We start from the raw sequence: 17,651 nt of genomic DNA on the forward strand, positions 1-17,651 counted from the left end.
TCCCTTTTTCAGCATTTACCATAGATTAATTAGGTTGGATCTTAATGCTGAATTCTCTTTCATGTGTCGGTTTATAGGGGCAAGGTTTCACTTGTGCACCAACAATGCTCTTACTATCCCAATCAACACGTAGGATAATACGGATGTTCTACATCACATCATGGTCCCTGGTTTTCTTCCTTGTTTTGAATTCTTAGTTAATGTTACTGGGTTTTCTATTCTAGTGTTTGAAGTTTTGAAGTTAGTTTTCGTAGTTTTAGTTTCTATTTACGCTGTACTGCTTTTGTTATCAGCTTAAAATAAAGCTCGCTTTTCATTACACTCCGTCTGCATTTAGGTCCAGCTTACACGTCAATCCTGCATGTGGTCACATTATACAGATTTTATCAGAGCCATATAGATCAGAGACCAAGAGTTTCTTTCTATTTGCTATTGTATGTATTTAGTTCTGTCTCCTTTTTTTCCTGTCTTGCCCATATGTGGTCATACTGGTTTGCAGATTTAGGTCCAACACAAGATATGTCAAATTATTTATACGATTTTGCTGTGTTCCAAAATGTTTTGTACAAGATAAATATACACTAAAGACATCCACTCTTTGTTTGAATGTCTAAAACCAGGCAAAATTAAACTTGACATAGAAGTAGTACTTTTAAGTCATTCTAACTAGGTTTTGCTTTCAGAAGGACAACTGATGCTGCTGATCACAACTTTAAAAGCCTAATTTCTGACAGGACAGGTTCCCTCTAATCAAACCTAGAGGCAACAGATGTTCCCACAGAGATGCTCTGTCCTGTGGGACTGACAATATTAATCATTTCAAGTGTGTCTTTAGTAATGTGTAACAGTTAATGAACCATGAACTTGTACATTCATCTGTACATCACACCATAACAAACACAACAACAATGTGTGACAAATTGATCTGCGTCTGCTTTCCTTGCCTGCTGCACAGAAAGCAGATTCCACATGGTCGCTGTGGTCAATATCACTGACCTGGATATCCAGCTGCTTTCCAACATCATCCATGTCAATACACAAATTCATTATACATGCCCACATACAAAGCACTGGTCGCCTGTTGATCTATAATGCTATTTTAAAAAGGAAAAAAATAGAATTGATGGAGTTACCATATGGTAATGATTTGGTTGGCATCCAAATGACTATCAGGCCTCTTTGGGATCTCGTCGAATACTGAGCTGGATCAGTGAAAAGTGTGTCACACTGCAACAGCTTGGGTGCACTGTTGGAAGTCAGGACAACTAGGGCAGACGGTTGAAACTGGGCAAAGCCAGAGGACAGAAACCAATAGGACTGAGCCTGACATGGTTCATTTATGCGTTTCCATTTCAGATGATGGTCCCAGACTTGAGTCTGTACAGAAAGGATTACCAAAGTCTGTGCAAATTAGAGGAAGGAAGGCAATTCACATGGCTACTTTACGGCGACAGCGTTCCAGAGCAACCTCAACTCGGCAAGATCGGGGTTCCTGCTCTTCTACAGCATCTTGCCCCGTCTTCTCTGGACCCTACAGTGACCATGAAGAAGAGCCTCAGCTGCGTCGCCAATCCTCTCCTTTACTCAAAGGTTCCTTTTCCAGCCTGCAGGGGTCTGTTCCATGCATGCAAGGATCTTTGTCAAGTCTTGACGAACCTTTGTCTAACTTTCCGAACTCTTTACCCAATCTCAGAGGTTCAGTCTCTCGGATAAAGAGGAGATCACTTGGAAGCCTGGACAACTCCATCCCCAATCCTATTGAGAGAAGTAAAAGCCCTAGTCTACAGAGTGGAAACGGCAGCTCTAGTGATGATGATGGAAGTTGGGATACAAATAGCTGGAGCTCAGTGGCCACCTGCTTACTACGGACTCCTATTAAGCAAGACAGCAATGAACAGTCTTGCAACACTGATCAGGTGTCCTCTGCTGCTGAGGGTGAGGATGAAATCATTTACCAAAATCTTATCATTTCACGTCCTCCTGCTAAATCTGAAAACAAAAGAGACCATGATCATGAGAATACTTGCACAACACAAAGGAAAGATGCCGGACTCCAAAATATGTCATCATCTTGCAAAAATGCTTCTTCGGTCTTATTCCATCAGTGTGATGAGAAATCAGAGGACAGGCGCAAGTTCTCACAGTTTCTAAATGAAGTGACTTGCAGGGTCTTAAAATCAAATGGTGGTCCTCTTCAGCAACCGTTCATTTTACGACATTGCGCTCTAACTCCTCCACCACCTCCACCAACTCCATCTCACACACCACTACATTCTGCCTTAACAAATCCACCGCCACCATCGACATCAACAACAAACTTGTGGTACAGTCCAACCAGTTCAAACCTTCAGCCGATTAAGGAGTGTGACTCCAAAGATATCACAAGTTCCATCCACCAGTGGAGCAAGACATTACCAAGCTGTAGGATCATAGAGCCGAGGGAAGTCCTAAGGAAAGTAAAAGAGGAGACTCACTCACACCCAGAGCCCAACCAAGAGCTATGTGCAAAGATTCAAGCACAAGCCCCTACTGGGAGACATTATCTAGAGACAGACATTGACAGAGTGAGGCGGCTGGATGAACTGGTAGCTAATGGCACCCTTGGGAAAGAGAGAACTGAAAAAGTGCTTGAAGAAGGTATAGGGAGAGTAAAGGAAAGGGAAAACAGGACTCTGTGGGAGAGAAATGGAGGCTTGGGGATGGAAAAAGAGAAGGAGAGGGAAAAGAGAAAAGAAGCCTCCTGGGAGAGAGACAGAGGAGGTGAGAAAAGGAGGGAAAAGGACAGAAAAAGAGAAAAGCCTTGCTGGGAAAAAGTTAGATGGTCAGAAAGAGGGCGGGAGAAGGAGAAAAAAGTTATTCCTACCAGTTATGAGCCACCTTATCCTCATCTGGCTGCCAGTAGACGGAACAACCCCTGCCCTGTCTTCAGCTGGCCGGAGCAGCAGTTTCCTAGAATGTCCTACAGGTCTACCTCATTGCCCAGACCTCTAAATGTTGCTGTGAGTACATTACACTACACTTAATTGTTCGTTTGGTGGTTTGGTTTAAAAATATTTGAAAAATGTAATAATTCAAAACTTCAAATCCAGTTCAGTTTATTAAAAATCTGTCTACAAGAGTCAATTTTCATACTATTACAAAGAGGGATTAATGAAATATATAATCCACTGAAAATATCCCTATAACCAGACAGGAAGGATAACTTATTACTGGGTAATTTAAATGTAAACCTTTAGTGTTAGTTTATTTATTTATGACCTTTGAATACCTTAATCAGAGTCAGAACTACATAAATGAGAAAAGTAGGGCCAGAAGACATAGGAGTGGCATGCAAGAAGGATCCCATGCTGCAAACTGCAATTTAGTGTCAGCACCTTCAGTGTTCTAAAGATATGCATGTGTAACGCAGCTATGTTTGTTATTGCTTTTAAGGTAAAAGAAGTATTGTGGTCAGTGATAGACATAGAACAGAGATCATCTAATGTATGTGTTGGACTTGAAGTTATTTCCTGAATTAATCAGATTTGATTTCCAACATGTGAGGTGTCCCTCAACACCTCCGTTGGCCATGTCTGCAAACCACCATCTGCTTTTATTAATATGCAATAATGTTCCAGCTGCTGTTTTTGACATGGTATGAAACAGGGTTGCTTTAGCCAAGAATTTATCACCATTTCAAGAGGTGTAGTCCAGCAGGAAGTAATTAGCATTATGTCAGTTATGAATAACTACTTCCTGGAAAGCCTGCATTTTTTAAACTGTGAACAGCTTATGTGAAAACTGCAGAGGATTTTTGCAGTTTGATTTTCAACACAGCGGATCAAAATGAGGACTGCAGATACACATCCCACATACTTTGAATTTTATTATATGATAGACAGTTATTACATCATGCACAGTAACTTTATTTTTGCGCTATTGTGAAGATAATTGCTGTGATCATTCTAAGAAATGATCAGTTTGTGTCATGTTTCCTCCACATGCAGTAAGAGTAAATGCAGATTGCTGGAAATGAGAAGCCAAATGAATAAGATTACACAAGCCTCTGATGAATTCACTCAGTCTTTATTCAAGGCTTTGATATAGTGTATTGCATCACATTTGTCTTTGTTAGCTGAATATTACTCTTCTCAGACTTATTATGTAGATGTGACTCATTTATGTTTGCTGTTTTGCTTAATTGCATCTGACACATCACCCACTTGCCATACAAAACTAAATCTGAAAACATGATTATTCATTAACGAGAATCTGAATTATTCTGTGCTGTACATGCACAGGAATGCATGCACATAACATACAGATAGCTCCATAAGTATTTGGACATTTGCTATCCCTCTTTTGAATGTTTGGAGGGCAAAAAGATGTTGATGCATTTAAATGAAATGTAATATAGACCACAGCAATGCTTTGAGAATACCCTGGCCATTGAAAATGTGCATTTACCGAGAAAAGATTTGTTCAAACTGCAGCTCATGTTGTGATTTTCAGTCTATGATTGAAAAGAATAGGTATGAGCAAGAAGTTACAGTTAGGTCAATAAGCATTTAAAACAATTACACGAATTCTGTAGTTTTTGCCTCCATACTCCATCACAGGGGATTTAACGTCGCTGGGGATATGAAGAGCTTTATCAAAAGTATTGCATCAACAGTCTAGGAGTTACAGTGCCCTATTTTCAGAGGCTTAAAAATAATTGGTCAGTTGAGAAGGTAGTTTTGAGGCCCATTTTCTTGTTGTTCTATGACACATTAAGCAGACAAAATGTCTGGAATCAATTTCAAGTGTTGAACTTGTATTTTCCAGCTTTTTACTGAAATTCTCAAAATGAGGTCCAAAAAGTTGATGCAAATGAAGACTGGGAGACTGGGAAAAAACTAAAAATAAAATAAACCTATCAGAAAGATAGCAAAAACGTTAGGTGTGATCAAACTAACAATAATTGGCAACACCAAAAGGCCAGAAAGACCACAGAAAACAACTAAAGTGGATGAAAAAGTCCAGTCAAGAACATTTTAAACAGATAGGCATATCTGTTGTAGTATAAGCTAAACATGTAGTATACCTCCTTCTTTGCTATACTATGGGTTTTACTTGGATGTTTCTACTTTTCTGGTCCCTAAAGTCTACATGAAGAGATGTCTTCATGAATGGAAGGTGCAAACCACTGGTTACACACAAGAGCAAGCAGGTCAGATTACACTTTGGCAAAAAAAAACATCTGAAAGTGCGTCAACAGTCCTAAAAAAAATAAATTGGAACAGATGAAACCAAGATGAAACTGCACCAAAATGATGAGAAGAAAAAAGAAGGGAAAAGAAGGGAAACAGCTTGTGATTTGAAGCATACACCATCATCCGCAAAAGCCAATGTTATAGCATGTGCATGTAGGTCAGTGGAGCTAGGTCACTAGTGTTTATTGATGATGTGATTGCTGGTAGAGGTAGCAGGATGAATTCTGAAGTGTTGGGCTATGCTCTGCTTAGATTTAGCCAAATGCCGTAAAACTGATCAGACAGACCTTCGCACAACAAATGGATAATAACCCAAAGCATACTGCAAAAGCAACCCAAAAGTATCTCAAGGTAAAGAATTGCGATATTCTTCAATGGCCAAGTCATTCAGCTGATCTCAGAACATCCTTTTCACTTACTGAAGACCGAATTGAATGCAGAGCGACCTACAAAGCAGCAGCAGCTGAAGATGGCTGCAGAAATTCTAGGTGGGAAATACAGTTGGTGTACAAAAGCAAAATTACCAAAAGTGTGTAACTGTTCAAATACTAATGGACCTAACTGTATTCTTGCTCATGCTTCTTTCAAATATAGACTCAAAATTACAGTGCGACCTACTAGATGAGCATTTTCAGTGGCTGGGATGTTCTAAGAGTGCTGTGCTGTGTCTGTATTACTTTTTATTTAAACGCATTAGCATCTTCCTGCCCTCCAAACATTCAACAGAGGGCTAGCAATGGGAACTACTGGTCCCTTTGGAATATCATATTAAGAAATACATCTGCCTTATTTGCTGCTTTTTTACTAAAATAGAGAAAGACTGCTTGAATCTAAAACAAATTTCACTATCCTGCTTGTGTGCCAGTGTGAAGGTAGCTGATACATAAAATATTTAAACACTTTCCCCCCTTCTGTTTTTGTTGTCCTTTTGAGCCTCAGGCATAGAAATGCCATCCAGTAATATGGCCTCTCACAACCTGATGCACTGTTGTACTAATACGCTGCTGCTAAATGGGTGAACTTTGACCAACGTCCAACAGTAAGGAGGAAGAGAAATGTTTGGGATGTCGCTTCCTGACTAGAACTTATTCACTGGATGTCAGCTCCCCAGCAACTGTTCAGCCGATGAGTGGGTGTATGTATTAAAAGGAATACATTTGGCAAAAAGAGAGAAAACTGCTGTATGGCAGCTTTTCACAGTTAGTGGCTTGCAAGTGCAGAAATGAGGTGGGCGCTTCTTTCAAGGTAGGAGAAAAAGAAGGAGAAGTGTCCTCTGCAGTCTGGAGGGCAAGGCTGAAATACATGTATTACAAAATATGTGATGAGCTGAGATAAACTGAGAACTTGTAATTGATACATAGTGAAGTTATAAATTATCATTCAGCAGCGGAGCGCATCCTAACAATACAAGAGAATACCTGTGAAATACAGCAGTAATTAAACATGAAGCAAGTATGTGGGCTAATGTGTGTGTTTCGATAAAATCATCACCTAGTAAATGCAAGCATGGCTTCCTGTGAATGACCTTTATATTGGGATGAGAATAGCAGATTTACTGTTAAATGCTGTAGAAGCAGTGATTCAAAAAAATGTAATGAAAATAATGCTGAAAAATATCCACAATGGTATCCGAAATAATTCTAAGAAGAAATCCTAACGATTACAAAGTTATTAAAAATACTAATTAATATTTTTTATGATAAAAGTTTTATCAAATGGTAATGTGAAATGCAAGATGGCTTCAAATCCAGGGGGCCTTCTATGTGGAGTCTGCATGTTCCCCCTGTGTCTGGGTACTCAGGCATCCTCCTACAGTCCAAAGACATGCATGGAGTTGGGTTAGGTTAACTGGTAATTCTAAACTGCCCATAGGTGTAAATGTAAGAGTGAATGCTTGTTTGCCTCTGTGTGTGAGCCCTGGCGGCATGTCCAGTGTGTACCTGTCTCTCACACTGTGACAACTGGGATAAGCTCCAGACCCCCCATGACGATGAATTGGAAATCAGAAGAAAATGGATGTTTAGCTGCCCAAGCTATGTACAAAATAAATAACAAATAGTGTTTGTCAAGTCAATATTTTTTAATATATGTCTGCTTTTTGTCTCCATTCTATCATCATTTAGCAAAAGCGAGTTAAAGGTTAATATTTTACCTTTTTCACTGAATGAAAGTAAATCCATGTGAGCTGATTATCATTCAGTGATGCCTTGCAAGAATGCCAATTCTATCCTCCTCCCCCTCTCTCTAGGCTTGCCCTCTCCACACAGAGGGATGCTGGGATGGAAGGATGGACGTGGAGGTGGGGGGGTGGGGGGATTACTGAGCGTTGTCTCATTCAGTAGCTGTATGAGTCATCCTGCTGTATCATTCGCACTGTTTGTAACACCCACACAACTGCGTGAAGCCCGGCTTCCACACACTCACCAATACGCACTGCAATCTTGTAGCCCGTATGTTGGAGCTGTGCACCTGTGACTTTTAATATACCTTGCTAAATCCTCACCAATGAGACTGACGTGAGTTGCATGCAACATGCGAACACACAAACACCTGAAAACATACCAACCTACTACAGCACCAAAACAATGCGTGACTTTGTGGCCACTGTAAAGTTCATGAAGAAGATGGTGAAATTGGAAATGTAAATTCTTGTGAAATCCTTATTATTTACAATCTATATGCAAGCTATGACCAGTCTATTTATTTGCATTCATGTGTAGTTATGACAGAGCAGCACTGAGTATGCTCCGAGTACTGAGTATAATAGCTAGCCATCAGTTAGCTTATGTTATAAACACTAAACAGCGTTAGCAACCTGAAGCGACTAACTTCCACATAACAAAGTGTGGTCCTTTTTTTCCACAGATTGTTGCATATCGAAATAAAATACGAAGCGCTCAGCAGTGAGCTTCATGTTAGGCAGATTTTTGTGTTCCCTAAGGTAGCTATATCTTCATTCACCTTCAAAACAAGAGAGTGGTATCAAGAAAGAAATCTAAGAAGAGTACTTCTGAAGATGTCAAATCATTCTTTTAGACTTAATTTCAAACATTTTTAGTTTTGTTTACCATTTTACTTTTTTGTACTTTCCTCGTAACAACTACAGTCTGCAAGTCTGCCTCTCACCCTTGGGCACTTTCTCTCCATTTCTGCAGCACACAGCATTTTTCTTTTGCACTGTTAATCTGTCATTTCTTGCTCTGCCTCCCTCCTCCTTTCACTTAATGTTCTCAGAACTGATACAGTGTGTGTTTTGAGAGTGAGGAAATAATGGATATATTTGTTTGCCGAGACACAGCCACTCTGAGAGCTCGTTAAACACCAGATAAGAGGTACTCCACGGCGTGCAGTGGCAGCGGCGGCGCCAGATAAATCTGCTTGATAAATATATCTAATCATTTCACCCGCTTCTCTTTTCTTCCTACCAGGAATCTGATGGCGAGACGCAGCATGACACAAGGTTGGCTACTTTCACTTTTACTTCCTCTCCTCCCAGCAGTTACACCTTCAGCCACACCTCTCCTCTCTCTCTCTCTTCCCTCTTCTCTCCATCACTCCCCTAACCCCTCCTCTTCCAGAACACCTCCTCCTGCTCCATTCAGTTCTCAGCTCCCTCTCTCATTTTCTCTCTCTCCCCTCTCTCTCTCTCTCTCTCTGCCTACCAGCCCTGTCGACAGTCAGAATTAGAGGAGTCTTTTTCTAAATGCACACAGCTCTGAGGGGATGCACAGGCACATGAATGTAGTGATTTTATCTGCTGAAAATGAGGCAAATGGCATATAAACGGTAAGGCAAGGAAGCGAAGAAGTGCATGCCTGGTTTCATTAGTGGCGCTGAGATAAGTGTGTGTAGTTGCTTTGCTGCACTTGTGAAAGTAATGATTGTTGTGAGGGCTCTTCTGTAGCTGTTGTGCCTCTCTGTTCATGTGTTGCATATTCTGAGCGCTTTGAGAAAAAGGACTGGCTAGACTGCTCTGCATTCAACAGTACACTATGTTTGGAGAATGTGACTACATGTTGTGCAGCATACTGGAGTAAAATCTGAATGGTTTTTTACTGGAAGTCACTGCATGTAAGTTAGGTTGGTCATGATCGTTTGGTCAAGTTGAACTAAACTGATGTTGTTGCTTAGGGGTTATTATTGTTGTCTGTATTTTAGTGGTATGAGAATAATGAGTTACCACGTTTTTTTTTCACATCCCTCAATTTACTCTCATAATATTTCACTGGGCAAGAAGATACCACAGAGAGGCAGCCCAGCAAGCCCATCATGAGAAAGAAAGTTGCTCTCATTAAGCCAAACTCCTCACCTTGTACAGATCAAGAGTAAGAGAGACAACACAAGATGGAAGACTCCATAATTGCATTTGATGAGTTGAGAAAAGATGGGTGTGATCACTTTGAATATCAGTGAGGAAATCCTAAAGCCTTTGGTGATGCATTGCCTTTAGGTGACTCTATAATCAGCATGTCAGCATAACATGATCATAACATCTAGAAGTTAATTGCTTTCACCTCCGGTCTTAACCTCCAGCTAGTGAGGAACCATTGATTTTGGAGATGATCCCTGCTTCCTGTTACATAATTAAAGCAAACAGAACCTTGGATAAAGTGCAGTCTAGGGGGAAACTTTGAGTCTTTGAAGTGAGTTTCAAACCTCCTGTACAGTGGAGAGAGCTTTAATTAATCTGGTGGAAAAACAAAGGAAGAGTGAACAATGTGCGCTAACCTTCTGCCACTTTAAGCTATATTAACTCGTAATTAGTTGGAAGATGGCATTTTGTATTTGCAAATGGTATGGCCGTGGAATGGTGCTGTACATTTATCCAATATTCCTTGTCAATATGCAATCTATGTCAATCACACTGATGTAATTTACACACTTTTGCATATCCTAAATGTCTTTTTTGATTGTGTTTAATACTCAATGTGTATGCGCCATTTAACTTCAATATTTACTATAAAATATTCTCAAAATGCATTAACACAGTATGCTGGCAGATAAATAAATGAATAATTAACCAGGCAGGTATCTTTCTACTTGGAAAACCAAGGAAATAAGTCTGGTTTCCCCTTTTCCGAGGATCCTATAAAATATCATAACATGCTTCTTTCAATCCTTGTCACTGTATTTAACTAACTGTAGTTTTTGCACACAGAGACCCTGTTGGTGCGTTGGGACCAAAATTATTTCATTGCATTTCTTTTAAATTATTTATCATCTTAAGAAACTACTCAGTTGGATTTAGAAAAAAGATCATTCAATAGCTGACACTTTTTTTCAGAGCTCAGTTATCTTGGTTGCCAGGATGGTGTGTCCCCTCTATGTGATCCAGGCATAAAATATCCTTGCTAATATACTTACCACTAATTTTCAAAGTTGTGCTTACTGTGACATAAATGTGCGAATTTGTGTCCAGCAAAAATGAACATGATTAGATTTTCTTTCCTATTTTACCATGTGATAGGCTGGTATGACCAGAGATGGGGAAATGTCCCTTGTCCATGCAAGCAAATTATGCTAATCATAATATATATGGCCAGAAGTTTCAAATAATAATGTATGGATATGTGCAGGTAATCCCTGTTAATCAAAACCTCAGGCTTCAGACTGCTCCAAGAGCTCAGTTTTCAACTATTGATTTTCTACTCTTGACTCTGAATACTGTGAAAAAGAGATGAAATCTTGAATATGGTCATTTCGGGCTGATGCTCTGACTGTGAATAAACAGTCCCATACATGTGCTGTTGAAAATTTCGATTAGTGAGGGTCAGTCAGTAGAAAGTTAAAGGGAGAGAATATAAAAATGATTGTTTCAAATATAATATGAACTAATGGGCTCGGTGTAAGATAAATACGTTTTTGTTTTTAACTGCCAATCATGCTAAGCTACTCTAAATCTAGTGCAGTACAAGAATAAAATTATGCAACTGGAAATTAACATAATAGGTCCACTTTAAATGAGTCCAAAGATGAAAATTAATAAGTGCTGAAGTCTGTCCAAACAAACCATCAGCTCCACCAACCCCCTGCAGCACAACGAGCTCTGCTCCTCCTCAGTTTTCTGAAATGATTCTTGTCATAGATAATAAGCCAAAGCTTATCACCAAAGGCTGTTTTGTACTTCACATGTAAGCTGAGTTAAATCAATGCCAATAAAATTGAGATCATTGTGCACCAACAAACCCTTTCAAAGTTACTGTCTCCATATGAAAGAGCGCACTAAGAGACTACTAGCCAAATAAAAGCCAGTTTTTATGAGATTTACAAGTTTTGGATTAAAGTAGATAATTGAAACCTTGTGAAAAGTCTTGTATTTTGCATGTTGTACTAATTTTCCACTTTACAGTTATGTGCATAGTAGATTGCAAGCACTGCTATTATCTGATTTTCAGATTTTTCATAAGCTCTTTACAAAGTGATTTGAAGAAGAAATCTGAATTTTCCTACTTTCTGACTGTAATACAAATATCACTATCAAACTAAAATTGAAAGCTGGAAATAGTGAAGCCCAATAGAGCACATTGCATACTGTAAAAGAGACTGTGTGCCAGTTAAGTCAAAAAATAACTGCTTACTGACAGATGAAAAGGTTACAGCTTTATAACATTTTTTCTCTCTTTTCTGGTCTCAAAATAACAAAATTCTTGTTCCTGTTCAACCGTTCAAAGAATTCAGTGAGTTTTCATTAATCCAAGGGTAACGGAAGTATCTTTGTGAACATAAAATTGCAGTCAGAGCTTGCTGAGATTGGATAAAGCAAGGACAGGAAAGTGACTGAAAAGCAGCCAAAGAATAGAGGGCAACTGCTGCATTGGTCCAACTCCTACTTTAGTTTTCCACTAATGTTTCATCTTCCCTTTATCAGATGCATCCATCCATGATCCACTTTTCCACCAGCATCAGCTTCTCAGAGACATCAGTCGCCTGCTCTGCTTCACTTAGACTTTTAGGAATATGCCTAAAGAAGCTTTGTTTGTTCATCTCTCATCTCTTCCTAAGCTTGGCACGTAGCTTCCAAAAGCAGATGCTATACAAAGTCTCCCTTCAGGTTAGCCTGGAGCAGTTTACCACCTCTCTGCTCTCTCATTCTTCTGTCTAATTATTTCCAAGACCATGAGCTCTGGGATTCATGCAGGAGCCATTTGTTAGGGTGCACTACTGTAGCGTTTTGAGCTGGCCGATGTGGAATCTACTTTGGAGCATTCTCAAGGGGTTGGCTCTGTCTTCGAGCGTGCACATGTACCCATATTCTCTGATTTAGACCGCTGTGCATCACATGTCTAAGTCTTAAGATGCCTTCTCCCTTTGACGTCCCACCTCACCCCCCTCATCGCTCCCTGGACATCTGGAGATATGCCTGTCTGCTGCCGGCGTTTATACAGCTCCGTAAAAGCCAACAGGACAGGGTCAGCTGAGCAACATAAGCCTCTGGTGCACATACACATACAGTGGACCTGAAGTCTCTCAAAAGCACAGTCCATGTACTGTATGTCAAAAGAGTGGGATGCGTGGCATTTTAATGTGACTGATAAAATACAGAAGATAAAGGTCTTCAACTCAGAGGTTTTATCTCAAGCTTACTGCCCCCACTTGCTTGCGTGTTCTCATTAACGCATTAGCTTCAGTCCTGATCTTTCTGGTTCAGTGTCGTGGTTCTGACACTCTTGCTGTATAAACAATAATTTGTTGACACGTTCTTGGGAGTGTGTTGAGCTTAACAATAGAAGCGGCTTTTTCCTCTTAAGAGAGGCTTTTTGTCAAACAAATATACAACTCTGTTTCTAGCTACATGTTGAACAAACTACGCACCTATTGCACCGATTACACGTCAGTAAATACTTCATTGCACCCTGGAGGGCTGTGCACATGCTGCTGTATGTTCGGCCCACATGCACATAATCACTCTGAGCCCCGGTGGCCTCCTGTGGTTTAATGCATGGTGGATTTCCAGATGTCCAATCTGGACGGTGATGATAAAAAAGAAAAGGCTTTAAGGTGAAAAGAACAGGATTCTTTTTTCAAAGACAAAATGTGGCCGTCGTGGCCCTTGTACAGCTTTGTGGTCTGCAGCGCTGAGCTGTCCTACAGTACGGCGTTACGCTGTACTCTACAGAAGGGAATGTAGGGCTTTAGTCAAAGATTAGAGTTAGACCTATAAAGTCAGTTATCACTGGATTCATATCAGTAAGTTTGGTAAATCTGATGTCTGTGGAAAAAGAAATTAATGGTTTCCTCTATTAACTATAATATTGTGGATTTATATAGTTATAAATGTCAACAAAAAACCTATATATGCACTCTTAAAGTGGCTATAATTAATATTGCATTAACAATGGATGACATGACTCATATGTCAATGAACCTGCAGAGAATTGTGCACTTCCTCCTCTGTGCAGTTTTACTGTGTCCTTAAGTTTATCGTTTCCATTTTATGGCTTGTTTGTAGTTACAGCAGACAGTTTTTTAAATGAAAAAAATGCATTAAGATGAGATAAAATAACACATAAGAGGAGTGTTTAAAAGCTACAGTACACGGCAAAATATTACCATCAGCTGTCATTTGGTAGAAACCAAAAACAGCAAAAAAGAGAGAGCGTCACATTTACATTTAGTAGGTGTAAATTTATGCTAATGTCGCTAACACAGCAGCTTTAAATGCAACAATATGTCAGTGTGTTGAATGAATATTGAAGTCAAACTGTATTTTGTATGAAGCCACATATGGGGAAAACACAAACAAGAGCGGAAGCTTAACAGAAACAAACATTAACGGAAACTGTAGCAGCACAGCGAGGCTTCACTTAGGCACAGTAATGTCTTCAGTTAAAAGCTGCTAGTGTGCTAACATTCCCACGATGCCAAAATGCAGATGTTTTTCAGAAATAATGTTTACCTTGTTTACAACTTGGTGCGTTAGCATTCTGATGGATATCTTACTAAGTAACTGCAGGAAGCTCAACATCAGTGAAGAGGAAGATGGCTGCACTTGCTGACATGACATATTTTCACCTATATATGACTGCTGCTAAGTTGCTTTAAGTCCTATGCCAAGTTAAAATGAAATATTCCGAGGAATGCTATAAACAGAATAGACAAGGAGTTATAAAGTTTGACAGGTAGGAAGGAGTTTCTGTGATGTTCTTTGGTGGGTTTTTGCTAGCACAAGATGGAAAGGGTTTGAAGGATTGCCCAATGCTGATCGTGCATCGAATACAAAACTTGCATCAGGCTTGTGATCTGCAACCCATACCCACTCTACAACATATCTACATATTCTCCAAATACCCTATTCTTCTCCATCTAGATAAGCTCTGTCACTCTTAGAATATTTTTACGAGGTCTGTTTGCCTATAATTTGGTAAAAGACGCTTCTCTCAGTCCTTGGGGCTTCTGCAGACACAGAATCATTACAGACTTGCAAGAAACTCAACTCTTAATTACCTTTGAGATATGAGGCCTAGTGGCAGGAGGCCTGCTTAAGACAGAAATATCTCTTGCAAGTGAGTTTGTGAAAGAGTAGTAGTAAAGATAATAGTGGTATTTGTAAAACATTTTTTTATTTGTTACTTAACGTCTTAAAGCCTTAGTAGCCTAAAAGAACTTGACTTTCTGTTGCACTAAAATACATAGTAAAGGGCTTCAATGTATTAATTACAGCTCACCTGAGGAGAACAATGATGTTCATAATTTTGTGGGATATGCTCTAATCCTGGTTGAGATGTTATAGTCTTCATTTAACTATTACATTTGACTACTTAACTACTACAGTTTAATCATTTACAAAAAACAGAATGAGGCATGAAAAACCAAAAAATATAAATTCCCAAGTAGTAAAGAAAACACGAATAGTACAGTATATATTAGAGCTTTAAAATGCTTCTCATTATACTTCTTGTCCTCTGCCAGGCTGGGAGCACAGGTATGTCACGACTGGGTTGTCGTGGCAACCTCAGCAAAGACTGAACTCCTCTTTCACATAATTTTAACAATGGAGATCAATTGAATCGGTCTATAGGCGAAACACACAAACATAGCATATGGATTGTATTAATCTTCCTCTTATTATACTACTCTCTTTCTCTCTCCTGACTCTTGTTGCTTGCTTTAAGGGTTATGAAGGGGTGAAGAGCACAATGAGCTATTGGCCTACAGCAATGTGTAGTTGTAGAGCTTTGTATTGTATATTTATTGCAGGAAACACAGAAACAGAGACAGAGGGGAGACTTTGTAGATACATACAGATAAAACAATATAAAAATTAAATGTTCATAAACTAGATTCATGTCACCACTATTTTTTTATCCTATTTTTCCTATTGTTTTTTTCTGTCAGACAGTTACTGAAAAAAAGCATTTTAAAGAGCTCTCACAATTCTGCTGGAGGCTTGAAAGGAAATTAAATTTAGAAGAGCTCGAGTTGTTTTTCCCAATGAGAGTAAACATCATTGGAATTATAGGTGACTTGAACTTCATTTGACCTGATGGATCTGGATTCTATTACTTTGTCCGGGTTGCTGCCCAGAAGCTTTTGTAGCAAATAGGTTTTTTGTTGGTTTTGCTATATTCTTTGGTCAAGGTCTATATTAATGTCTTATTAATCTTGAGCAGACATTGAAAATCTTTTCATCCTTTGCCCAGAAGACAAAACTCACACATCTTGAAAGTATTCTTTTCAGTGCAGCGTGTTATACTGTGCCTACCTCTGTGTTACTGCAAGTGCCTCTGCTCTAACTTTTGCACATTGTCCAGGCTTCAAATCCTCTCTGTTGTATGCAAATCTATTCTCATTTTCAGTCTTCACAGATTAAACCAGGAGAAAAGTAGCACTCAGGTGAATTCATGAAAGCCGGTGAATAGAGGAGGAATTTTGATTTAAAGCCTCTCTAGGGCATGCAGCCTTTCCAGAAAACTTCTCCCTTAGACTGTATTTTTGGCTTTGATATTAATTGCTGAGCTTTTATAGAACTGTTGAGAAACACAAAAATTATGAAACTGGTGGTCACTATGAGAAAGACTTGGATCTGTTCAAAACATGACTGGAAAAAAAGGCACAACAATACCTGAAAGTTGGGGTTGAAACAGTTGCTGTGAATTTAATTGGAAATGAGATTTTTTGATTGTTGGAGTTTTCTATGTATTATTATAGGGTCTCCACCTGCCTTGAGATGACTGCTGTTGTCATTTGATGATATATAAATAAAATTGAAATAAAAAATGACAGAGTTAAATCTTCCTTCGACTTTGGGCTGTTTGGCTAGTTGTACCATTTAACTCCAGTATGAAATAATATCAAACTGCAACAGTAAAAAATGCGGTTAGTTTAAAATAATGAATAAATAATCCACCACAGTAGATTTCTAAACCACAGTTTAGAAAACTGTTTGCTTTGATAACTTTAGCATGATGACCATTTTTTGCTTTTCTGTGGCGTTGTGTTCAGCACGTCAACCGTCTTTTACTCATATCTGTTAATCTCCAAACAGGGAAGGAAACGTCTTGTTCCATTTATTGAGATTATCAATTTGAGAGTTAGTGAATATGTGAAAATGATCTTCTCTGTGTGTTTTACAGCCTTGTCGACTGCAGGTTCTAACTGTGAGTAATGCAGTGACTGACGATCAGATTAGGGTTGATCTTTCCACACAGGAGTGAGGGCGGTCCTCTCTATCAGCCAATCACAGCTGCTCCATCATTTGCAAAGCCTACAAACCATGCAAATAACATTCGTGCCCAAAATTTCTATATGCCAAAATTCTAACAAGATATCACAGTCACCAGCCTAATGCAAATGAAATAAGACGCTGCAGAAATCAACTTTGACACTCAGTAAGAATATTAGTAGTATTATACCTGTGGCTTTTTTTGCCCCCCCCCCCCCCCCCCACCCCACCCCAACCCCTCAGGCATCCCCCCTCCCCTATCCCCCTCCGCGTTCATGTGTGCGCGTGAACGGACTTTTTGCGCGTGAACGGACTTTGCGCGTGAACGGACTTGTGAGTTCAGAGGTCATATGAGTTTACATGTGTTTAATAGCGTTTTATTTAATGAAACCATTATGTGTTTTAATTAAACTCTTTTTTAAAGGATTGTATAGGTCTCAGAGTTCTGTTATTTAGACATAGATGATTTAATTTAACTAGTTTAGGAGTATTTTGTTTTTTTCTTTAGTGCTCTGAAACACACAGAGGGTAATAGTTTCAAACAGAAAGTTTCTCCACCTTCTAAATACTGTGTATTCCCACACAGCATTTAATTTAACTAGTTTAGGATCATTTTTGCTTTTAATTTAACTATTTAGGAGCATTTTTGCTTTTTCTTTAGTGCTGTTTAGGAGCAAATAGTTTCAAACAGAAAGTTTTCCACCTTCTAAAAACAGAGTATTCCCCCACAGCATTTAATTTAAATAGTTTAGGAA

General features: G+C 39.1%; 1 protein-coding gene across 2 annotated transcripts in view; it reads left to right on the forward strand.

Annotated features, from left to right (window-relative positions):
• Positions 1–1,485: 1,485 nt before the first annotated feature.
• The window catches only part of LOC134644844 (brain-enriched guanylate kinase-associated protein), a 67,919-nt gene continuing 51,753 nt past the window's right edge, over positions 1,486–17,651 (forward strand). For both annotated transcript variants that reach the window (XM_063497963.1, XM_063497962.1), the window contains exons 1-2: positions 1,486–2,999; positions 8,663–8,694. In XM_063497963.1, the coding sequence (XP_063354033.1) occupies positions 1,626–2,999; positions 8,663–8,694 (1,406 nt within the window). In that variant the 5' untranslated portion in view covers positions 1,486–1,625. The remainder of the gene's footprint in view (positions 3,000–8,662; positions 8,695–17,651) is intronic.

Source organism: Pelmatolapia mariae, linkage group LG16_19, assembly GCF_036321145.2.
Source record: "Pelmatolapia mariae isolate MD_Pm_ZW linkage group LG16_19, Pm_UMD_F_2, whole genome shotgun sequence".
Classification (NCBI taxonomy): Eukaryota; Metazoa; Chordata; class Actinopteri; order Cichliformes; family Cichlidae; genus Pelmatolapia; species Pelmatolapia mariae.